Source organism: Phoca vitulina, unplaced genomic scaffold (assembly GCF_004348235.1).
Source record: "Phoca vitulina isolate PV1807 unplaced genomic scaffold, GSC_HSeal_1.0 scaffold16, whole genome shotgun sequence".
NCBI lineage: Eukaryota > Metazoa > Chordata > Mammalia > Carnivora > Phocidae > Phoca > Phoca vitulina.
Window position 1 is genome coordinate 32414839 of NW_022589719.1, and position 24720 is coordinate 32439558.

The 24720-nt window shown below is 50.7% G+C and overlaps 2 protein-coding genes across 6 annotated transcripts in view; both read left to right on the plus strand.

The window, feature by feature from the left end:
* Positions 1-8732, plus strand: PELI3 (pellino E3 ubiquitin protein ligase family member 3). 2 transcript variants are annotated; one of them, XM_032414455.1, is made up of 8 exons: positions 1-123; positions 1267-1416; positions 1952-2023; positions 4053-4182; positions 4829-4930; positions 5720-5914; positions 6236-6424; positions 7728-8732. In XM_032414455.1, the coding sequence occupies exons 2-8, from the start codon at positions 1268-1270 to the stop codon at positions 8295-8297; spliced, it is 1407 nt and encodes a 468-aa protein (XP_032270346.1). In that variant the 5' UTR covers positions 1-123; position 1267; the 3' UTR covers positions 8298-8732. The 2 variants fall into 2 exon arrangements, with proteins under 2 accessions (XP_032270346.1, XP_032270347.1); XM_032414456.1 differs by lacking the exon at positions 1952-2023.
* A 97-nt stretch (positions 8733-8829) lies between these two features.
* DPP3 (dipeptidyl peptidase 3) overlaps positions 8830-24720 on the plus strand; it is a 39781-nt gene continuing 23890 nt past the window's right edge. The window contains exons 1-4 of one of the 4 annotated variants that reach the window (XM_032414451.1): positions 8830-12312; positions 13369-13646; positions 23723-23812; positions 24356-24493. In XM_032414451.1, coding sequence (XP_032270342.1) covers positions 12261-12312; positions 13369-13646; positions 23723-23812; positions 24356-24493 — 558 coding nt within the window. In that variant the 5' untranslated portion in view covers positions 8830-12260. The other 3 variants (XM_032414452.1, XM_032414453.1, XM_032414454.1) reach the window with 3 other exon arrangements.

Here is a 24720-nt window from a genome sequence, read left to right on the forward strand (position 1 = left end):
TCCCCGTGACGAGGCAGCGCGGAGCCGCCGCGGGCCGGGCCCATCCCGCCGCAGCGGCCCCGGGGCCGAGCAGGGGCGAGGCGCGAAGGGAGCGGCGCCGAGAGGGACCGGGAGCGCGGCCAGGTGAGACCGCCGGGGCGGAGGGGGCGGGGGCTGCGCCGGGCGGGCCCGGGCGGGCGCGGGGGGCGTGTTTGCGTGTCTGGGGGTGGCAGGGGGAGTGGGTCCCAGGGCGGTCGTGGGGGGCTGTTTGCGCGCTCTCGGGTCCCGGGTGGGCTCGGCGCCCGTCTGGGCACTGCCCGCGGGGCTCGGGGTGTGCGGGACTGTGTGCGTGCGCGCGCGTGTTTGTGGCGAGGGGCCGCCGGGTGTGTATCTGCGTATGCGCTGGGCCGTCATTGTGCCTGCCCCGGGCGCGGGGCGCGGGCCTGCCCCAGCGCAGTCCCTCCTGCGCGGGGATGTTTTCCAAACAGGCTTCCTGCGGAGACGGGCTCTGCTGCAGCCCCAGCTGGAGGGGGGAGCGCCGCCCCCACAGGCCTCCAGAGACCCGGGCGGCTCTGGGACTGCAGACAGACACCTGGGGGAGGGAGTGGGCGCGCACCCGGGAGGGGTCCAGAGGCCTGCCCGCCGGGTGAGGCCAAGGTGGGGAGACTGAGGCAGATGGATGGGGAGAGGAATGTGGCCAGACAGACGGAGATGGGGAGGAGGGTGGGAAGAGAGACGGTGAAAAGGACAGTCCAGGAGGACAGAGAGTCATTGAGAAAAAAGACAGACAGACAGAGGCCTAGACCTGCAAAGGGGCTGAATGATTAAAATGGATAGATAGATGCCCAAAACCCGACAGAAGGGTTACTCAGAGGCACTGGGGCCAAGAGCCAAATCCAGGAGCTGAGTCTAAGATGAGGAATAAGGGTCCTCTCTAACTCCTGAGGTGTCCCTCTTCCAAGCAGATCCCAGGCTGGTGTCCTGGCCAGAAAGAAGCCTCTGGCCACCCCATGTTGGTCCACCGGCTGGCCCCACCAAACATCCTGACCCTCTGAATGTGGGGCCCTCTCCTCTTGGTTCCATCCCACCCATTTCCCTTCTCTGGTATCCCAGCAACCCCGGGACAGTTTAAAGGAGGCAGAGGTGGAGCAGTTGCCATAGCAACAGAGGTGGTGAAAGGTCACTTTGGCCTTAGCCTAGGTGGCCCTGCAGCAGGCCTGAGCTGGCGTTGAGGGGGTTGGGATGGGAGGTTGCAAAATTCTTTTTCTCCTCTCCCACTCTGCCCAGAATGGTGCTAGAAGGAAACCCTGAAGTGGGGTCTCCCCGAACCTCAGATCTCCGGCATCCAGGGAGCCAGGGCTCTTGTGTCCTCTCTTCTGGTGAAGATGCACAGCCAGGCGAGGAGCCCATCAAGTATGGCGAACTCATAGTCCTGGGGTGAGCGACCCTGGTCCAGGTGGGGCAGGGCACCAGGCACCCCCAGGGCAACCAGACCAAGGGCCCCAGCTCTCCCCACATATGACCTTCTGCTGTTTGTCCCTTCTCACCTTCCCAACTGAGAGACAGAATTGACCAAACCCACCTCAATTCCTGTTATTTTATTTTCCCATTTTTTATAAATTGCTGAGAAAACTCTAACTGCCCACCTAAGTTTCTGATCAGAAAAGAAGTAGCACCATCTGCCTTTCATAAAGCACCTAGCGTATCGTAGTCTGGGGTGAAGAACTCTGGTTCTCCAGCAAAAATGCTTGGTTCAAATCCTGCCTCTGCAAGTTGCTTAACTTCCCTGTGCCTCCATTTTCCCATCTTACAAATAGGGACGATAATAATACCTCAGAGGGTTGTCAGAGGAATGAATGAGGTGATTTCTGTAAAGCACGTAGGACGGTGCCTGGCACATATCCAGTGTTCTGGGAGGCAGGCTTGTGCCAAGCCCTTTCACGGACATTATTTCATTTCAATCTTCACAAAGATGCTGTGAGGAAGGAGGTGAGGAAACCGAGGCTCAGAGAGGGGAAGTGACTGGTCCAAGGGCACACAGCTGGTAAGTGGCAGGGCTGGGATTTGGACCTAGGTCTTTCTTACTCTAGGTCTAGTGCACTTTGACTAAGCCGCAGCTGACCCTCATGCTACAGATGAGAAACCTGAGGCCAGGAGAGGGGAAGCGATGTGAGTTGGTGGCTAGACCTCACCCCTTCCTGGTCTCTGCCTGACCAGGATCCTTGCATCACCCAGTAGCACTGCCCCCAGGCACAGATCCCTCTTCTTATTCCCCCATCCACACCTCCTTTTGGCCTCTCTCTCTGCCATCTGCCCAGAAGATATTTGATAAGCTATGCTATCATTATGATTATTTAGAAATAATAATGGCCACTGTTTGCTGACATGTATATACCATGTGCTTTTTCCTAATAAGTTAACATTTATCAACGGCTTGCTATATATGTCAAACCCTGTGCCAAGCATTTTTAAATGCTTTATCTCATTTAGTTCTCACAATGAACCTGCGAGGTAGGTCCTGATTAATTAGCACCATTTTACAGAGGTCATGTGATAAGTGGAAGAGCCAGGATTTAAGCCAGGCCCATCTGAGCCCCGAGCCTGTGTCCAGAACTGCCCCACACCCCATAAGTGGGAAGAACTTCTGAGGCCAAAAGTGATTTTGCCCCTCTCAGGGCTGCTCGCAGGAGAAAAACAGCTGCTTGGTGTCCCAAAGGAAGGGCAGATTTTCCAGCTGAGGGCGAGGCCACCGATGAGGGAGAGTGCAGACCTAAGGGTAGAGGCCCTCTTGGCAGCTGTTTTTTCTCAGTAGAGCAGTGAAGCCCCACACTGGCTATAGAGCCACCCAGAGAGCATATTGAAAAGCCCCACTGATAGTCCCATCCCCAACCTACAGAATCTGAATCTCCATGGGTGGAGCCAGGGAATCTACATTTTAACAAGCTCAAGAGAAAACTCTGATTCAAGTGGTCTTTGTCTGTATTTAGCAGCTCTTCATCCTGCTACTCCCTGCTCCAGAACCTTCTGTGGCTCCCTAGTCTCGCAGAATAAAGTCCAGACTCCTAAGCTTGGTGTTCAGGGCCCTTCCGCCAGCTTCATCTGCCTCTACTTAAGCTCACACCCAAGTCACCACTCCCTGATCTCACCAAACCCTGCCAGCCTCAGGCCCTTTGCTTGGGGTGAGCCTTCCCTCTGGAAGGGCTTCTGCAAGAGAGGCCGGAGTCAGACAGACCCGAGTTCAAATCTCTGACTTTTTCACTTACTAGCCTGGGACCTCGGGCAGGTCATTTTACCTCCCTGAGCCTCAATTTTCCTCATCTGTAAAATGGGAAGAAAGATACTTGCCTGGCAGGACATTGCATGGATTCCATTAGTAATTAATAACGTGAAGCACCAGGAACACGGGAGGCTCCACTACATGGCAGTGATCAAGGCTGTGACTCACCCCATCTTTGCCTTCCACAGTCAGTCCCTCCGGATAAAAGCTGGAAGGAAGGTAGAAATTTGACATGTATGGATATATGGAGGTGGTGGCATTGTGGGTCTGTTTTTTCTTTCATTCTGGTTTCCAGTCGTACTTGTGTCGTAAATGACAGTTTGCTGTAAAGGTGAATCCTTTCCAGTTCTTCAAGGCCTAGTAAATGGGTTAGCCCTCTCAGAAACCTGATCCGAGCATTCCTTTCTCCTGCCTCTGGGCCTGTGGTGTAGTTGGTGCCCAGCTTCCTTGAAAAACTCAGGACACCCCTTCTCTGCCAGCGAGGGGACAGAACTGACCTGCGATGTGCGCTCTGTGGCACCCCAGGGCCCAGCAGCTGACCAGTCAGGTGTCCAGGAAACCTGGATAATTGAATGAAAGGCCTTTTAAGATATTCTGCCCCTCACCCTACTCCCCAAGCGCACTGATTTGATAACGTAGGGTCTCCTAGTTTCAGGTGGTTGTAGGGCTTATTTATGAAGGGAGACTCTGCCCAGAAGTTGGCAGTTCCTCCAAATCTCTCAGGGGCTCACTTTCTCTCTCTCTCTCTCTCTCTTTCTCCCTGCAACCCCTTCTTTTTAAACCCCTACATCCACAGCTACAACGGGTGTCTGGCAAGTGGGGACAAGGGTCGCCGGAGAAGCCGCCTGGCGCTGAGCCGCCGGCCCCATGCCAACGGCGTGAAGCCTGACGTCATGCACCACATCTCCACACCGCTCGTATCCAAGGCAAGCAGCTTGTCCCAGTGGACCTGGACAGAGGTCCTGCGCTCCCCACCTAAGTCCCAGGTCTTCGGCCTTCCCGGTCCTACCCACCCACGGCCCCACCAGAATAGGGGAGCCCACCGTGTCCTCACTCGCTGCCTTGGGCTACCAGAGAAATGGTGCCGAGGGGAGATCCTTTGTAATGTACTATGCGTTACAGTTTGCAGAATGTTTCTATGATGACCAGACCCCAGCCACTGCATGAAAATGATCAGCATCATTTCGAGGCAGCCACAGCTCAGAGAAGGGACGTGACAATCACACAGCAATGACAAAGGAAAAGCCTTTGGCTTCAGAGGACTTGGGTTGAGATACAGGCTCTCCCGTGTCCAGCTGTGTGTCTTTAGGACAGTTTCTTCTCCCCTCTGAGCTGCGGTTCCCTCCACTGTAAAATGGGCATGATAATGATGTTTCCTTCTTGGGGTGGCTATAGGGGTCAAATAAGGTAACCTGCGTATAGTGCCGGCTGCCCAGTACATCCTCGGCAAGGGTAGAGCTGCCCCTTCGCTGGCCTTGGCCAGTGGGCTTTGGGTTCCAGCCTCTGGCTCCGAGGCTCACACTTCTCCTGGCCACATGCCCTGGGAAGTGACTTCTCCTTTCTCCCCACCAGGCACTGAGTAACCGCGGCCAGCACAGCATCTCGTACACGCTGTCCCGGAGCCACTCGGTCATCGTCGAGTACACACATGACAGCGACACGGACATGTTCCAGGTATGGCTCAGGCCCCTCTGTGCGCCTCTTGGCCACTGGGCCACCAGGCCTCGATGTGCAGCTCTGCGGGCATTCCAGGGTGAACCTGGAAGACTGAAGGCCGTGGTGAAGTTGCTTTGGGGGCACTCAGTGTAATCGACTACACTCCAGATGAAGAAGTGGGATGTCCAAGAAGGGCTGTTGACTTCCTGGAGTCACACAGCAAATCAGTGGCTACATCAAAATTTAAAACCCAGGACCCGACACCCAGGCCACGGGAGGCCATGCAGCTTAGGGGTTCAGAGTGTGGCGTGAGAGTCATACTGCCTGGGTCAGATCCCAGCTCCATCACCTACCAGCTAGGTGACTTTGGGCAAGAGTCACTTAACGTACTCGCTCTGGGCCTCAGTTTCCTCATCTGTACAGTGGGGCCAATAACGTACCCACTCCATGGAATTATCGGGTAGATTAGCGGAGGTATTGTACATGAAGTGCTTGGCATGGTAGCTAGTACATACAAAAAATTTGCTATTTGCTGCTAATGTTTGGGCACTCCCAGACTGGGTGTCACCTTTTCACTGGTCTATCAAATAAATCAACTCATTTTTATTGAGTGGGGGAGACAGAGAAGACCCCAGACCCCAGTGACTGGATTTGGCGACTCCAGCTGAGAGCCCAGAGGGCTCCTCCTCATTGTTTGGTGACCCTACAAGCAGAGCAGCTGCTGGGAACCCGGTGGGAGGGTTGGGAAGCCCGTGGGATTGACCTGCACACATGGCACCCCTGTGCTTGCTCTCCCCTTCCTCACAGATTGGCCGCTCCACGGAGAACATGATCGACTTTGTGGTAACAGACACATCCCCTGGAGGAGGGGCTGCCGAGGGCCCCTCAGCCCAGAGCACCATCTCCCGCTATGCCTGCCGCATCCTCTGTGACCGCCGGCCACCCTATACTGCCCGCATCTACGCCGCTGGTTTCGATGCCTCCAGCAACATCTTCCTTGGAGTGAGTGAGCCCACCCCCAGACAGGGACTGGCACCTCATCTGAGAGTGAGCAGAGGGGTAGGGGAGGGAGGGGCAGCGCCCTGGGGGGATGGACCAGCCCGGCAGTCATCCTAACCATGACCTGGGCTGGCATTAGTGATGCCACTTAAAAAATGAGCACCGTGAGGCTCCTAGAGTTCAGGTGATGCCCGTGGCCATGCAGCGTCCATTCTAGTCCTCTCTGGGCCACCTCTGACCATGAGGGTAAAGGGGCAGCATCCCTGGCTCACAGCCTGCCGGGGGCCACTCGGAGATATGATCTGATCCCACATGTGGTCCCAGGAGCGGGCGGCCAAGTGGCGGACCCCCGACGGTCTGATGGACGGCTTAACCACCAATGGGGTCCTGGTGATGCACCCAGCGGGTGGCTTCTCTGAGGACTCGGCCCCGGGTGTCTGGAGGGAGATATCGGTCTGTGGGAACGTGTACTCTCTGAGGGACAGCCGCTCCGCACAGCAGCGAGGGAAGCTGGTAGGTGGCCTGCTCCATGCCCACCCCCCCCCCCATCCCTCCCGGGCCCTTCCCCCTGATCTCCTGCCCTCCGATACAAGGGAGCCCCAGCAGGCTCCGTCTGGGGGCCATGCACCACTTGCCCCACAGAGAGGGCCAGACCACGGTCCCCAAAACATAGCCCACATACTGCTGGAGGTCCGTGGGGTGGCGTGTGGTAGAGCAGACATAAACACTGCGGTACCAAGTGACTTTAGGGATGCCGGCAGCTGAAAAAATCACAGCCTCTTACGAGGATGACACTTGGCCCATGTGTGAGCAGTTTATAGCCTAAAGTGTTGACAGTCTGTAACATGTCTCTCACGTTCAGACGGATTTAGCCTTATTATCCTCGCCTAGCGGGGAAGGGCCCTTGGAGGAGTTCTGACAGGTGACGGTGGCACAGATCAGAGAACCAAGGTTCGGAGCCAGGAGAGAGTCCTAGAGAGACGTCGGGGCCAGCCCAAGGTCATGTGGCCAGGCTGCTCAAATGGGCCATGCAGAGCCCTTCCAGCGTATGAGCACATGGGGCCAGTGGAGGCGAAATCTCAGGGAAGAGCACGGCTTCTCTCTCCAGAGCATCGATTCTACCGGGAGAGTTGGGGAAACGTTATTTTTAAAAACTGTGCCTGTGAATTTCACTAGCATTCACTTGTGGAGTACCTACTATGTTCCAGGTTCCGTTCCAAGCGTTTGCAATGGTTGATCCGTGAGAACCACTTGAGATAACGGAAAGCATGGGAAGTAGCATCCATCCTGAGGATAAGGGAATTAAGACCCAGAGAGGTTGAGTTACTCGACCAGGGATGCAGAGTTAGTCAGCAGTGAAGCCAGAATTCACACCCAGGCCGGCTAGCTCTAGAGTCCTTGCTTTTAACCACAGCCATGAGGACAGCTGCCATGGGCCGAGTCCCCCGTGTTTCAGATAGAAGAGTTTCCCACTGTGCCCTCAGAGGAGAGCCTGGGTCTCATTTTGGTCCAGATCTCCTGATTTGACAGATGAAGTGATCAAGGCCCACGTCCCACTGTGAGGGACAGCGCATGCCTGGGAGCATTGACTTGCCCTCCCACGTGGCTTCTCAGCCCTCCTGGCTCCTCTGCCTCCGTCCTCACCCCTCCTCTGCCCCAGGCCTCCCCTCTCCTCTGCCCTAGCCCCCTGTCCAGGGTGTTCTGTCCAGGCAGGTTTGGTGGGATGGACAGGTGGCTTGGCTGGGGTGATGGCTGCCTGACGGCCAGGGGTTTGGTGCCCTCTTGAGCAGTAAGGCCCTTCTGCTGTCTCTGGCAGGTGGAAAACGAGTCCAATGTGCTGCAGGACGGCTCCCTCATTGACCTGTGTGGGGCCACTCTGCTGTGGCGCACACCAGCGGGGCTGCTGAGGGCACCCACACTGAAGCAGCTGGAGGCCCAGCGGCAGGAGGCGAACGCGGCCCGGCCCCAGTGCCCTGTGGGCCTCAGCACCCTGGCCTTCCCCAGTCCGGCCCGGGGCCGCACGGCACCTGACAAGCAGCAACCCTGGGTCTACGTCCGGTGTGGCCACGTCCACGGCTACCACGGCTGGGGCTGCAGGAGAGAGCGGGGCCCCCAGGAGCGAGAGTGTCCTCTCTGTCGCCTCGTGGGGCCCTATGTCCCCCTGTGGCTTGGCCAGGAGGCCGGCCTCTGTCTGGACCCTGGGCCACCCAGCCATGCCTTTGCACCCTGCGGCCACGTCTGTTCCGAGAAGACTGCCCGCTACTGGGCCCAGACACCACTGCCCCATGGCACCCACGCTTTCCATGCTGCCTGCCCCTTTTGTGGGGCCTGGCTCACTGGCGAGCATGGCTGCGTCCGCCTCATTTTCCAGGGACCGCTGGACTAGGCTCCCCCAGGCCCCGGCTGCCATGCCCACCTGCCCACCTAGGTCCCCCACCTCCTGCAGCCCAGAGGGAGCTCTGCATGTGGGACTCTACCCGCTGGTGCATAGCCACACCAGATGGACGTGTTGGATGGGCTGTGCTCCTCCCCTCTTAACTCTGGTCCCTGAAACCCCTACCCCAGTCAGAATGACGGGGCCCTCAGCACCAGCTCTGTCCTGGGCTGATGGAGGGAAGCCCACCCCTATGCCCTGGCCCTTCCTGGGGTGTCCCACATCATGCCGCCTACACTGTGTCCCTGGGGGAGTGAAGGGGCCATGGGTCCCTGACCCCCAGCTTAGGCTGGCTATGCCCTGAGCCTGCCGACCCAGCTCCAGATATTCACCCTGCTGCTGCCCTGGGTTCCTCTATAAACCTTGCTGCTCAGCTGCCCTCACAAATCCCACGTGTCCAGCATGCGTGCAGTGCCGCCAGCCCCCGCATGAGTGACGGGTGGGCAGCAGGCTGGGGCCGGCATCTGCTGATACCCACTATGGGCTGGACTCCGTGCCAAGTGGGCTCTGGAAACACAGAGACGATCAGACTTGGTTCCCTGCCCGGTGGAATTCACAGTCTAGCGGACGACAGACCAAATTGCCGGACGACAACACAGTTTCCTGTGTCCCAGCAGTAGAGAGTCATCAAGGGCTGTGGAGCAGGTCTCCCAAGCGGGCGGGAGAGTGAGGGGGGCTTGCGTGGGAACTCCCCACCGAAGGGGATGGCGCTCTGGGCAGGGGGGAGGCTGAGTACAGGCTCAGGTGTGAGGAAGCAGGGACCTGAGTGAGGGGTTGAGCGGCTGGAGCAGAGGCAGTAGTGGGGGCAGAAAGAAGGCTGGAGCAAGAGGTTACGGGCCGCGCTGACGCTGATGGGGAAGATGCTGGATGGAGGCTTTGGAACCTCGCTTGTGGACAGTCAGGAGCGGAGGGAGGAGAGAGGACTTGCGCTCCCAGAGTGCTGGCTGTGACGGAAGGGCTACTATTACCAAGTGCCCACCATGCCCTGCGCGGTGCTACTTCTGCTCATAACTACGTTAATGGAGCACGAACCAGGAGGCTTTGCTGTTTAATCCTCACAGTAACCCCGGGGAGGGGGAGGTGTTACCATTTCTGTTTACGGGGAGATTAAGGCACATGCGCCAAGTCACACAGCTAGAAAGTGGCCAAGCCGGGATTCAAACCCGCGACTGCCTGCCAGGCCTCAGCCTGGCCTCCTCCATCACACTGTGCTGCTTTCCTTGGACGGGGGTGGGAGAATGGGGAGGGCAGCTCAGGTCACCGGAACTGCATGTGCAAACATGTGGCAGGGAACATGCTTGACCGACCAAGGGGCCCGGTCTGGAGCAGCAGAAAAGAGACATGGGGTGTGAGGACATTGGGCTGAGGCCTGGTGGCCCTCAGTTGCCATGGAGACCAAGTCCGAACTGGACCCTTACTCATCTTGGCTAAGTGGCACCTCTCCCTGAGAGCCAAGGCAGGCTCAGTGTGCTGCTGGGGTTGCTTTCAGACAATTCCTGGGGGGGGAGCAAGCTAGGGAGACCGGCAGATGGAGGTTCTGGAGTATAAAAAATTTCTGAAAATGAGGCTTCTAAGTACAGGCCTGACCTGGGCATATCCCCAGTTGAAGACAGCCGCTAGAGCCTTAGGGAGTATAGATTCCAAGGGGAGGGCCTGCTGCAGCTCACACAGGTGGTGGGGGCCACAGAGACCAGACCCAGGGCTCTCAATAGGACAGAGGGCTCCTGTGGGTGGTGAAAAGGGGATGTGATGAGATTCCGGCTCCCGGAGCATCACATGCCACAGTGGGGGAGCCAAGATGGGGCTGCCTGATCAGGCAGATGTGAGAATACTGCAACCCCTACACACACACACGCACATACCACTGGGAATCCAGTTCTCTCTTCTGACCCTGTTGGGAGCCAGGTAGGGGATGTTCCGCTTCTGTTTCCAGCAAGGAGAGGAAGGAGGAGAGACAAGCAAAGAGCATGGTACCACCCCAGGGAGAACTTGGAGGTAGTGGTGGAGGGTAAGACAGCCCTGATCTTGGCCCACCTCTGCCCCTTTCCAGCTCTTGGAGCCTCAGTCTCCTCACCTGTTAAATGGAATAGCAATTCTTATATCACCAGATGGCTGTGAATGTACTGAGAGCCCTGTAATACAGTAGGTATTTAATGTTACTTCCTCACCTTCCCTTCCTGCATTTCCACAGGGAAGAACCAAGCCTAGGGATGGTCGTGACTCCAGTGAGTAGACTTCGTATGATTATATGCGTGTGTGCGCTGGGGCCAGTGGAGGGGACAGTGTGGTGGAAGTTCTCAGGAAGGCTAGATCCCGGTTCAGGGACACCTGAGGATAGCCTGGGTGTCCTAGGGAAGTCAATGAACCTATTAGCCTCAGTTTCCCCATCTCCTACAATGGGTAAAATGATGATATCCTATCAGGGTTGTTACAAGAATGAAATATCCTCCATGTCAAGCTGTTAACACAGGACTTCGTGTATTAACTGTGAACATAAAAACGCTGCTTGTTTGAGAATGCCAGGAATACTGGGATCTTTTACTAGCCTGAGCTGCCCATTGGTGGCTAGAGAGCACTACCTCCTTTGCTGGTGCCCATCTCAAATTCACCCAAGTCAGGGGAGTATACCCATTTTAAAGACAATAAAAATTGAAGCATAGGAAGAAGAGGTGGGACTTTCCTAAGGACACAGAGAATTTATTGAGCTTGAGCTCCTCCCTGTGATGATAATGGTCACTGGAGCCAACAGCAGCACTGTTGTGTCAAGCAGGCCTTTGGGCACTTTCATAAATGAGAAACTGGCATCAATGGTGGGCAGATGCTGCTGTGAGCCCAGACACAGGTATGGCAAAGGTAGGGCAAGGAGAGTGTGTGGATTTCAGGTATTCCCTTTCTCCAGCCCCTCTGGGCATAACACTAGGGAGCAGACTACCCAGTCATCAGTTCACTCAGGGCTACAGCATCCTTCGGAGTGGAGTCAATTGTTAGCTGGGTTTTCTGGCTGAGGAAGACTCAGAGAGGTAAAGTGTCCCACCCAAGGCCACACAGCCAGTAGATGATGGGGGCCTGATTGGACCTTAGATGGCCTGCCTCTGCCCATGCTGACCCAGGCCCCTCTTAATGCTCCCCACTGAGCCCGGGCCTGGTGCCAGCACTTGGACATGCCATGCCCAACCCAGGTCGTCCTCTTGTGAGTCCATCCAGACGTGCAAAGGTGGACCTCAGGCCCAGTTCTGTCCTGGGCAGCCTTTTGGGGTCACAGGCAGCTCTCCCTTCCATCAGGCATCGGGCAAGCACCAACCAACTCCAGGCCCCTCGCCCCTTTGTGCTGAGGAAACTGAGGCTCAGAGATGTTTAGCGGCTGCCTTCCAAGCCCCCGCGAATCGATGGCGGTGCAGTGAAGCACTTGTCCCCGCACGGGGGTGATCGCCTCAGCTCAGGCCCGGCAGCTGGCCTTGTAGGTTCGCAGTGTCCTAAGAGTCTCCACCCCTAACCCTCGAATCCAGTGAGGGAGAGGGAGTCACATCACTTCCAGAGCGCAGGTACCTGCAAAACTGAGGTCCGGGGACCCAAAGGAGAGCGGCGCTGGGGCTCTGTGGGGAAGTCCCTGCCGGTCCGTACCTGACACCCATGCCGCCCCGCACGGACTCGAAGGGACCCTGTCAGCCCGGTCTGCCGGGACTGGGCCGCGCCCAGGCCGGCCACTCAGTTTCCCGGCCGCCGAGCCTGCACCCTCGCGGACAAAGGCTAAGGCCGCAGGGGCCGTCCCGCCGGCGGCCCAGTAGGGCCGGGGAGCGGGGAGCCGCGGGCCGGCGGAGCGCGCCGTGGTGCGCCTATTGGCTGGAGCTCACGCTCATCCGGGCCCCGAAGCCCGGCAATTGGCCGCGGGGGGCGGAGTTCGTGGAGCCCCAATGAATGGGGGAGCCGGAAGCAGGAAGTGAGTTTGCGATGAGAGCAGCTGCTGCAGGTGAGGAGCGGCGCCCGGGTTTCGGGGTCACAATGCGTCATCCTCGGGGGACAGGGCGAGTCTGGACCGAACGCAAGATTATTCTCTTTCTGCCTTTCATCCAGTACCCCTTCCACATTCATCGCGGCCCCGAGGCCGAGGAACCCTCCCGGGCAGCAAAGAGTTAACCCCGAGGGTTGTGCTACTGGGGCGGAGCATCCGGAGTGGTGGGGGAGGCTGGACGCTCATTCGGGTTAAGGGAGGGCGGTGTGGAAAATGCGCTGGGTTGGGAGATCCCGGGTCCCAGCGGAACTGTGAGACTTCGGTAAGTTTCGTGGCCTCTCTAAGCCTCAGTCTCTCTGTCTGTAAAATGAGTTTTCTTCCAGCTCCGAACTAATGTGGCTCTGGAGCTCCCCTGGCGAAGCACAGGGAGACGGTGGGAGGAGGGAGGGCCAAAGAAAAGGCATTTAGAAGGATGAGAGTGAGACAGATTGCGCGCCCTCCTGGTGAGGTTGGCCTTATTATCACCCCCATTTTACAGAGGTGGAAACTGAGGCACAGAAAAGTGAAACAACTGACTTGGTTTTAGGAGTCTAGGGTTAAACCAGGTTTGGAACCTGGGTCTTCCAGCTGGTAGCCTGGAACTCTATCCTTGTGAACACAGTAGTGAGTGGAATTGAAGAACTTACAGGAGAATTCTCAAGAGGAGGCTAAGAAGTCAGAGAAGGAGAAGGGGAGCCTGAAGGGCCTGGGCTGGGAGTCTAGAGATGCAGGTCTCTGCTTCTGACCTCTCCCTTGTGTTAGTAGGCAAAGCTCCTAGCCTCTCTGGGACTCAGTTTCCCTATCTGTAATACTAGGTAGTTGAATTCAATCTTTAAGGTTGAGGGGCCCCAGGCCAAATATGACCCACCAGTGTATTTTGTAATATCTTCGCATGAGTCACCTAACCTCTGAGCCTCAGTTAGCATATCTGTGAATGGGTTTGGGGGAGGATTAAATGAGACCATGAGAGTGCTTAGCTAGGTGTGTAGTTGGTGTGTGGTAAATGATAGCTGTGATGATGGTGATGGTTCTCAGCAGGGCCCATGGCGGACGCCCAGTACATCCTGCCCAATGACATCGGTGTGTTTAGCCTGGACTGCCGGGAGGCCTTCCGCCTGCTGTCACCCACAGAGCGCCTCTATGCCCACCATCTGTCACGGGCCGCCTGGTATGGAGGCCTCGCTGTGCTGTTGCAGACCTCCCCTGAGGCCCCCTACATCTATGCGCTGCTCAGCCGCCTCTTCCGCGCCCAGGACCCCGACCAGCTGCGCCAGCATGCCCTGGCTGAGGGCCTTACCGAGGAGGAGTATCAGGTCAGTTCTTTTAGGTCATCCGGCATTTCCTGAGTGGCTTCTGGGTATGAGGGACCACAAGCAGAGGTACAAAGGTCTTTCTCTGTAGATTAGACCAAGGGCTACAAATACAGGAACCTCTCCTGGAGCCTCAGTCTTCTCATCTAGAAAATGTGCGTGAGGGTCTGTACCTCCTAGGGTTGCAGTGACCTGACTCCAAGATAAATGGTGGCCGCTGTGAGTAAAGGAAACAGCTATGGACACTCAGAGATGGTAGAGGAGTGAGTCCAGGGTAGGAATCAGGAGGTCTGAGATCCGAACCAGATCTTTCTCTGGCATGTTGCGGGTCCCTGCCTGTCCCCTGGCTTTTGTTTGTTTGTGGGTCTGTTGGCCAAGTAATGCTTAGATGTATTTGTAGTGCATTGCCGCAATGCAGAAAGGCACAAAATGAAACACGAACGTCACCCGTTGGATGGTGGGGTGTACACCCTTTTGAGTCCTCTGTCTGTGTATTGCATTCCTACACATGTACATGCACACGTGCACTGGTTCCTCATTTTGTCTTTTATGTAAATGAGATTATGCTCTCCATGTTCTTAGGAGTTCTGCTTTTTTCTTTCTTTTTTTTTTTTTAATTGAACACCATGTCTTGGAGAACTTCCATGGGGTACATATAAATCCAGTTCATCCTTTTTGTTGACCGTGAAGCACTCCACTGCAGTGTATACCATAATCAATTTAATCTTTTCCTTATTGTTGGACATTTGGATTGTTCTTGATTCTTCCTAGAAATAGTGCCACAGTGAGCATACTTGTGCCCCTGTGTGAGTAGGATCTATTTCTAGAAGTAGCGTTGCTGGATCAAAGGCTCTGTACGTTTATAAGTGATTGATGTTGTTAAACCATCTTTACAAAAGTTTCACCAAGAATGTATGAGAAAATGGCCTGTGTTTCTACATGTAAAATAAAGGGATTGGATTGCTTATCTCTGAGCTGAGGCCCAGGCTGTTTCTTCTCCCTTTCTTTAACTTAGTAATCACATCCCATTTCTAGACCTTGACTTACTCATTAAAAGAGTTAATGGCTGGGGAAAGTGCAAGCTAAGTATTACTGTTCTCAGTGGGATACTTTTGCTTGCGAATAGCAGAAATCCACTTCAAATTGGCTTAAGTGAAAATAAAAATCATGACTTCCGGTTTCTAGTCCAGCATGTAAGTAGCTTATAAGTCACCAGTCTGTCCTAGCAAGTAAAATGTGGAACTGACTGGAAAAATCAATAACGTTTCTTATGTCCTTAAGAGAAGTGAGGGCACAGGGCTAACTGTTGCCCCCAAATTGGAGAGACAGACAGGTGGGTACAGAGAATCACAACTCACCAGCGTAAAAATTCACGAACAGAAGCCTCCCCCAGAGCCGGTGCTGGAGTCGGAAAACCTGAACTGTGATTGACAAATCACTGGAGGCTCAGTGTGGACAGCTCTGAGAGTTAAAAACTCCAGGAGGACCCACGCAGAGGAGGGGCCTCCACACTTTTGGGAATTTGGGGAATTTTACCTCCAGGATCTTGGTCTTCACAATGAATTTCAGAGAAAAAGCCCCTTGTGCTTCTGGCAGGGGGAGGGGAAAGGGAATCATTTTTGAAAAAATGCCAGAACATTTCTGTTCTTCACAGTTTGCTCTCAGGAGAAACTATATCTCTAGAACCTAGCCTGCTAGGGTTTTATCAGAGCCTAACTGACCTGGGTGGAGGAAAATATCCCATTCCAGACAGTTCTCGTCATCCTGTCCCACCTAAGGGGGAGGGTGGGGACGCGGGACTAAGAAGCACATGTAAAGTTCAGTGAGGTAAAAGCTCACTGAAAGACTGCTGAGACCTAATCGTGGGACTGGAGAATGCTTCTCCGGCTCCCACACCTTACCATCGCATTACTAAAGGCCTATTTACAGCAGTTCCTTTTACCCAGTGCATCATGTCTGGCTATCAGGAAAAAATGACAAAACATACTAAAGGCAAAAAATGCAGTTCGAAGAGACAGAGAAAGCACCCGAAGCAGATTCCGACATGGCAGGGATGTTGGACTTACCAGACCAGGAGTTAAAACAACTGTTGGCTGATATGCTAAGGGCTCTAATGGATAAAGCAGACAACATGCAAGAACAGATGGGCAGAGAGATGGAAATCCTAAGAAAGAACCCAAACCGCTAGAAGTCAGAAGACACAGAAATGAAGAATACCTTTGCTGGGCTTACTAATAGTCTCTGTTAGTAGACTTGACACAGCTGAGGAACGACTCACTGAGCTTGAGGATATCCCAATAGAAATCTTAAGAACTGACCAGCAGAGAGAAAAGACTGAAAAACACAGAACAGAGTATCTAAGAACTGTAGGGCAACCACAGGAGGTATAACGAATATGTAATGGGAATACCAGAAGAGGAAGAAAGAGAAAACAAAGAAATATCTGAAACAATAATGATTGAGAATTTCCCCAAATTAATGTCATATAATAAACCATGGATCCATGAAGCTCAGCGAACACTAAGTGGAATATTAAATGCCAAAAAAACTACATATTTTCAAACTACAGAAAATCAAAGTAAAAGTCCTAGAAGAAGAAGCTGGAGGAAAAATGGATCCTACCTTTAGAGGAGCAAAGATAAGAATTGCATCCAACTCCTTAGAAACCTCACAAGCAAGAAGAGAGTAGATTGAAGTATTTGAAGTGTTAATACAAAAAGCTACCAGCCTAGGATTCTGTACCTGGTGAGATTATCCCTCAAAAGTGAAGGAAAAACAGATTTTGTCAGACAAACAAAAATTGAGGTCATGTATTGCCGGTGGACCTGCTTTGCAAGAAAGGTCAAAAGTTCTTCAGGGAAAAGAAAAACGATAGAGGTCTGAAACTGAAATCTACGTAAGAAAGGGAGTGCATTGGAGAAGGAAAAACTGAAGGTAAAAAAAAAAACGTACTTTTTTTTTTATTCTTAATCTAAGAGATACCCATTTGTTCAAAATAATAGGAACAGTGTATTTGATTATGCATGCTTATGTTTATCTACATTATATGTAATTTACATATTTATACCTATATAAAACTTATGTGTGCTTTTATATAGGTGAAATAAATGACAGCAGTGATGCAAGGGAGAGGAGACAGGAATTAGAATTACTTTGTTATTATAAGGTTATTATAAGGTATCATGCTATCCATGGGGCAATATAGTGTTATATGAAAGTGGACTTGGATTAGTTATAAAGGCATATTGTAAAATCTAGGGCAACACTAAAAAGTAAAAAAGTATAACTGATAAGCTAAGAAAAGAGAGGAAATGGACTCATGTAAAAGGCTCAGTTAAAACTACAAAAGGCAGAAAAAGAATGGAAGACAAAAATAGGAACAAAGAACAAGGACAACAAATAGAAAACAGTAACAAATATGGTAGATACTAATCCAACCATATCAGTGATCACTGTGAATGACAGTGGTCTAAATGTACCAGTTAAAAGACAGAGATTGGGGTGCCTGGGTGGCTCAGTCGTTAAGCGTCTGCCTTCGGCTCGGGTCGTGATCCCAGGGTCCTGGGATCGAGCCCCACATTGGGCTCTCTGCTCAGTGGGAAGCCTGCTTCTCCCTCTCCCACTCCCCCCTGGTTGTGTTCCCTCTCTCGCTGTGTCTCTCTCTGTCAAATAAATAAAATATTTTAAAAATAAAAAATAAAGGACAGATTGTCAGAATGGATCAAAAAACAAGACAAATATATCTTGTCTACAAGAAGCCCACTTAAATATAAATGGATAGAGAAAGATATACCATGCCAACACTAATCAAAAGAAAGTGGGAGTAGGTATATTAATTTTGCAAACTTCAGAGCCTGGAGAGTTATCAGGGATAAAGAGGGCATTACATAATGATAAAAGGGTCAGTTCTCCAAGAAGACAACAGTCTTTAATGTGTATGTCTAACAGAGTATCAAAATATTCGGGACAAAAACTGATGCAACTATAAGGAGAAATAGATGAATCCACTACTATAGTTGAAGACTTTAACACCCTTCTATCAGACAAATCTAGCAGGCAGAAAATCAGTAAGGACATAGTTGAACTCAACAACACCATCAGTCAGCTGGATATCAAGACATCTATAGTCTACTTCATCCAACAACAGCAGAATATGTATTCTCAAGCTTATGTGGACGATCCACTGAGATAGACCACATTCAGATCTATAAAACACACCTTAACAAATTTAAAAGAATGGAAGTAATACAATGTCTGCTCTCAGATCAAAATGGAATTAAATTAGATACCAGTAACAGAAAGATAACTGGAAAATCCTCAAATACTTGGAGATTAAACAACACACTTCTAGGGGTGCCTGGGTGGCTCAGATGTTAAGCGTCTGCCTTTGGCTCAGGTCATGATCCCAGGGTCTTGGGATCGAGCCCCACATCGGGCTCCCTACTCAGCAGGAAGCCTGCTTCTCCTTCTCCCACTCCCCCTGCTTGTGTTCCCTCTCTCGCTGTGTCTCTCTCTGTCAAATAAATAAATAAAATCTTAAAAAAAATAAAATAAACAACACACTTCTAAATAATCCGTGGGTCAAAGAAGAAATCTCAAGAGAAATTTAAAAATATTTTGAACTAAGGGGCGCCTGAGTGGCTCAGTCAGTGAAGTGGCTGACTTTTTTTGTTTTGTTTTTTTTAAGATTTCATTTATTTATTTATTTGACAGAGAGAGAGAGTGAGCACAAGTAGGGGGAGCAGCAGAGGGAGAGGGAGAAGCAGGCTCTCCGCCGAGCAGGGAGCCTGATGTGGGGCTCGATCCCAGGCACCCCCAAGCGGCTGACTCGATCTCAACTCAGGTCTTGATCTTAGGGTTGTGAGTTCAAGCCCCGCATTGATGGCCCAGTGTGGAGACTACTTAAAAATATATGTATTTTTTTACAGGCACCTGAGTGGCGCAATCAGTTAAGCATCCAACTCTTGGTTTTGGCTCAGGTCGGGATCTCAGGGTTGTGAGATTGAGCCCCGTGTTGGGCTCTGGGCTCAGCACAGAATCTGCTTAAAACTCCCTCTCCCTCTCCCTCTGCCTCCTCCACCCCCATGCATATATATATATGTATATATTGAACTAAAATGAAAACAAATTATCAAAATTTGTGGGATGCAGCAAAAGCAATGCTTAGAGGAAAATTTATAGCATTGAAGCATATATTAGAAAAGAAGAAAGATCTAAAATCAATCGTCTGTTTCCACCTTAGGAAAAAAAAAAGAAGAAGAGCAAATTAAATCCAAAGTAGCAGAAGAAAAGAAATAAAAAGAATTAGAGCAGAAATCAATAAAATTGAAAACAGGAAATCAGTAGGGAAAATTAATGAAACCAAAAGCTGGTTCTTTGAAAAGATCAGCAAAATTGATGTCTTAGTCTTTTGGGGCTGCTATAACAAAATACCACTGAGGGGCTTATAAACAGAAATTTATTTCTCATATGATAGTCCAAGTTCAGGGTGCCAGCTCGGTCAAGTTTTGGTGAAAGCCCTCTTCCGATTTGCACACTGCTGACTTCACTGTGTCCTATCATGGTGGAATGGATGAACTAGCTCTTTGGTGTCTCTTGTAAGGGCACTAATTCCAATGATGAGGGCTCTTGCCCTCATGACCTAACCACCTCCCAAGGGCCCCACCTTCTAATACCATCACTTTGGGGGTTAGAGTTCAATGTATGAATTGGGATGGGGGACACAAACATTCAGACCACAACGATTCATAAGCCTCTGACCAGTCTAAGGGAATAAGAGAAAAATCATAAACTATTAATATCAGAAATGAAAGATGAAACATCACTATAAATCCCATGGGCCTTAAGGAAATTGAATCGATAATTAATAATCTTCCCAAACAGAAAACACCAGGCTCACATGGGTTCACTGGTGAATTATACCAAAACATTTAAGGACAACATTATATAGTTCTCTATAATCTCAAAAAGAGAGGAACAGAGGGAATCCTTCCTAATTAATTCTGTGAGGCCAACATTATCCTAATACCAAAACCAAACTAAGGCATTACAAGAAAAGAAAACTACAGACCATTATTTCTCATTTACATAGATGCAAAAATCCTTAGCAAAACATTAGCAAATCAAATCCAACAATGTATAAAAAACCAATGACCAAGTAGGATTTATCCTGGGTGTGCAAATCTGGTTCAACATTTGGAAATAAATAATTCGTCACATCAACAAGCTAAAGAAGAAAACCACATGATCATATCAATAGATGCAGAAAAAGCATTTGATAAAATTCAGCACCCATTCATGATAAAACTAAGTAAATTAGGAATAGAGGGGAGCTTCCTCAACTTGATAAAGATAAAGCCTATCTACAAAAGCCCTACAGCTAACATCATATTTAATGGTGAAAAGCTCAAAGCTTTCCCACTAAGATCAGGAACAAGGCATGGAAGTCCCCTCACCACTGTTTTTCAGCATTGTACCAGAAGTCCTAGCTAATGCAGTAAGGCAAGAACAGGAAATAAAACGTATGCAGATTAAGAAGGGAGACACAAAACTGTCTTTGTTCGCAGAAAATACGATTGACCATCTATGTACAAAATCCAAAAGAACTGACCAAAAAATTCCTGGGACTCATAAGCGATTATAGCAAGGTTGCAGGGTACAAAGTTAATATGAAAAAGTCAGGGGATGCCTGGGTGGCTCAGCCAGTTAAGTGTCTGCCTTCAGCTCAGGTCATGATCCCAGGGTCCTGGGATTGAGTCCCACATTGGGCTCCTTGCTCAGCAGGGAGCCTGCTTCTCCTTCTGCCTGCCTCTCTCCCTGCTTGTGCTCTCTCACCCCCTTTGACAAATAAAGAAAAATTTTGAATATATATATATATATATATACAAAAGTCAGTTGCTTTTAATATACCGGAAAGGAACCATAAGAATTTGAAATTAAGGGGCACCTGGGTGGCTCAGTCATTAAGCATCTGCCTTTGGCTCAGGTCATGATCCCAGGGTCCTGGGATCGAGCCCCGCATCGGGCTCCCTGCTCCGTGGGAAGCCTGCTTCTCCCTCTCCCACTCCCCCTGCTTGTGTTCCCTCTCTCGCTGTGTCTCTCTCTGTCAAATAAATAGATAAAATCTTTAAAAAAAAATTATAAAAAAAAAGAATTTGAAATTAAAACCATAATACCATTTCTAAATAGCACACAAGAAAGTGAAATATATAGTATAAAAATACAACAAAACATGTACAAAACTTAAATGAGGAAAACTACAAAGCTGATGGAAGATACCAAAGAACTAAATAAATAAATAAAGATACCAAAGAACTAAATAAATAGTCCATGTTCATGAATAGGAAGATTCTGTATTGTCAGGATGTCAGTTCTTGGGGCGCCTGGGTGGCTCAGTTGGTTAAGCGTCTGCCTTAGGCTCAGGTCATGATCCCAGGGTCCTGGGATCAAGCCCCATGTTGGGCTCCCTGCTCAGTGGGGAATCTGCTTCTCCCTCTTCCCCTCAATCTGCTTGTGCTCTCACTCTCTCCAATAAATAAATAAAATCTTAAATAAAAAAAAAAGATGTCAGTTCTTCCCAACTTTATCTATAGATTCAATGCAATGTGATTAAAAATCCCAGCAAGTTATTTTATTTTCAACACATTTTGGGGAAAGAGTGAAGAAGAAGAACCAAGTTGGAGGATCAGCACCACTCAACTTTAAGACTTACTCTAAAGCTACAGTAATCAAGATAGTGTGGTGTTGGCAAAAGGGCAGACAAATAGATCAATGCAATAGAATAAAGAGCCCAGAAATAGACCCCCATAAATACAGTCAACTGATCTTTGACAAAGGAGCAAAGCAACACAATGGAGTAAAAATAGTCTTTTCAGCAAATGGTTCTGGAACAACTGGACATCCACATGCAAAAAAAAGAAAAGAAAGAAAGAGAATCTAGACCAGACATGGACCTTACATCTTTCACAAAAGTTAATTCAAAGTGGATCACAGAATTAAATGTTAAATACAAAACTGTAAAACTCCCAGAAGATAACATAGAAAATCTAGATGACCTTGGGTATGGAGATGACTTTTTATGGTACAACACCAAGTATGATCCGTAAAGAAATAGTTGATAAGCTGGGCTTCAATATAATTAAAAAGTCCTGCTTTGTGAAAGACATTGTCAAGAGAATAAAAAATCAAGCCACAGACTGGGAAAAAATATTTGCAAAAGATAATATTTGATAAAGGACTCCTAGCCAGAATATATAAAGAACTCTTAAAACTCAACAGTAAGAAAACAAGCAACCCAATTAAATGGGCCAAAGACTGTAACGGATACTTTCCCCAAGAAGAAATGCAGATGGCAAGTAAGCGTGTGAAGAGATGTTCCACGTCCTATGTCATTAGGGAATTGCAAATAAGTAAAATAATGAGATAACCACTACACAGCCATTAGCTTTGCCGAAATCCAAAACATGACAACACCAAATGGTGTTGCAGATGTGCAGAAACAGGAACTCTTGTTCATTGCTGCTGGGAATGCAAACTCATACGGCCACTGTGGAAGGTAGTTCGGCAGTTTCTTGCAAAACAAATCTGCTCTTACTATATATGATCCAGCAATCATGCTTCTTGCTATTTACTGAGGTGAAATTCGAAAGGAGGTAAAAACTTATGTCCACACAAAAGCCTGCACATGGATGTTTGTAGCAGCTTTATTCACAACTGCCAACAGTGAGAGCAACCAAGATGTCCTTCACTAGCTGAGTTGACAAATTGTGATCCACCCAGACAATGGAATATTATTCAGTGCTAGAAAGAAATGAGGTATCAAGCCATGAAAAGACAGGGGGAAGTCAAATGCATATTACTAAGTGAAAGAAGCCAATCTGAAAAGCCTACATACGTTTGATTCCATCTATATGATATTCTGGAAAAGACAAAACCATGGAGATCGTAAAAAAGATCAGTGGTTGCCGGGCATTGAGGGGAGGGATATATAGGGCGGTGAAACTACTCTATAGTATAATGTATCGTATGTAGGAGTGGATATATGCCATCCATTTGTCCAAACCCATAGAGTGTACACCAAGAGTGAACCCTAATGTAGACTGTGGTCTTGGGTGATGATGTGTCCAGGTAGGTTCATCAGTTGTCACAAATGTGCCACTCCAGTGGAAGACGTTGATAATACGGAGGGCTGTTCGTGTCGGGGGGCAGCAGGTACATGGGGAATCTGCATACTTTCTTCCCAGTTTTGCTGTGGATCTGAAATGCTCTAAAAAATAAAGTCTACTTTAAAAAAGAGAGCATTACTGCCTCACATAATTGAAAAGTCCAGGGCTAGCGCAGGCTTCAGTCACGGCTGGATTCAGGGGATCAGGGATACCATTTTGATGCAATCTTCATCTCTCAGCCCTACTTTCTTTCTTCACTCCAACAGGGGAGCTCCAGGGGCTCCAGGCTCCATGATCCCTAGTATAAAAACAGAGGCTCTTTGCCACTAGGAAATGCCTGGGTAGGGCTCTTACTGTCTGTCTAGCTTGAGCCTGGGACTACCCCCGGAGTCAGGGAAGGGAGATCCTCCCTTCCCAAGAGGAAGATTGAGGTCTTGTTGCCAGAGGAAGGAGACTAAGTTTTCGGCCTGCAAAAGCTATAGAGCAGATGATCAAGGCCCCTCCAGCTCTAACATTGGATGCTTCCAGTTCCAGCTGCCTGGCTGGTTGGGGGCAGAAGACAGGCTTTCTGCAGAAGGAGGCAGAGGCAGTGTTTCAGCAGGGCTTCAGAGCTCATACGGAATGGCCGCGGGAGGCTGAGAGGGTGCTGGGCATAGCGGGAACAAAGGTGGGTGTGTTTGGGGGCTGCTGAGAAGACTGGTTTGGCTGGACACTGGGTGTGTGAAGATTGGTCTGTGAAAGTATGTTGGGGCCAGACTGGGGCCTGCCGGGATCTGGGTCCTGCCCCCAGATTTCCCAGCCTTGCCTATACTGGTTCCTCTGGGTGTTAACATCTCAGGAGGGAACCTCCCTGGGGTGGGGTCCGGTTGTGGGGGGGGCTGTGTTTCCGGATCTCTGATGCCCACCTCCCCCCAGGCGTTCCTGGTCTATGCTGCAGGTATCTACTCCAACATGGGCAACTACAAGTCCTTTGGCGACACCAAGTTTGTTCCCAACCTGCCCAAGGTGAGTTGAGGGACGGCTGGGGAAGGTGAGGAATTTGGGGCCGGCGGGATGGGAGTGGGGGCCTAAGTGGAACCTTGACCCTGTCACTGCCATGCCTGTCACATATAAAGGGAAAGCAGTGTTTCTTCCTGACTATGCTGACCTGAGGGCGTACAAGGGGAGGATGTATGAACTTAAGTGCTTGCGAAAATGGAGCCTGGTCATCTCATCACTGGGGATGGTGGAGAGGCCCGGGCACGGTGAGTCCCTCACTGGCACTGTGAGCTTGGGCCCATCTCGGGCAGAGGCCACTCTTACACCTGGGCTCTCAGCACTTGCACACACAAGTTGCCTGGCCATCTTGTTGAAATGCAGCTTCTGACTGAACCGGTCTGCTGTGGGGCCTGAGGCTCAACATTTCTCAAGCAATACCGATGCTGCTAGTCCATCAGCTGCACTTTGAGCCAGGTCTTAGACTGCAGGAGAAGAGCTGGGGGGTGGGTGTGGAAGGTCCAGAAGACAGGCTTGGCGGTGTGGCCGAGCCAATGGCCTCTTCCCCTGCAGGAGAAGCTGGAACGTGTGATCCTGGGGAGTAAGGCGGCTCAGCAGCACCCGGAAGAAGTCCGGAGCCTCTGGCAGACCTGCAGGGAGCTCATGTTCTCTCTGGAGCCAAGGCTTCGACACCTCGGGCTGGGGAAGGAGGTGAGGCCCCCCAACCGTACAGGAGAGTGGAGGGCATCCTTTGGAGTCACCTGGCATGGAGGGAAGGATACTGCATAAGGAGGCAGTGGGCTTCAGTTTTGTCATTTGTAAACTAGGAAGCAAGTTGGATGGAGTGCTTTCTGAATGCCCTTCTGGTTCTGACAGCCTGGGGTGGTGTGTGCAGAAGGGAAGAAGAGAAGAGCTGAGAGCTCGAGGGAGCTGAGGAG

What these genes read in the sequence shown, in the direction of transcription:
- PELI3 (XM_032414455.1), top strand. Translation starts at nt 1,268, where the DNA reads ATGGTGCTAGAAGGAAACCCTGAAGTGGGGTCTCCCCGAACCTCAGAT. An exon ending in CCACACCGCTCGTATCCAAG is followed by an intron (nt 4,183 to 4,828) that starts GCAAGCAGCTTG and finishes TCTCCCCACCAG; the next exon opens with GCACTGAGTAACCGCGGCCA. An exon ending in GCGACACGGACATGTTCCAG is followed by an intron (nt 4,931 to 5,719) that starts GTATGGCTCAGG and finishes CCTTCCTCACAG; the next exon opens with ATTGGCCGCTCCACGGAGAA.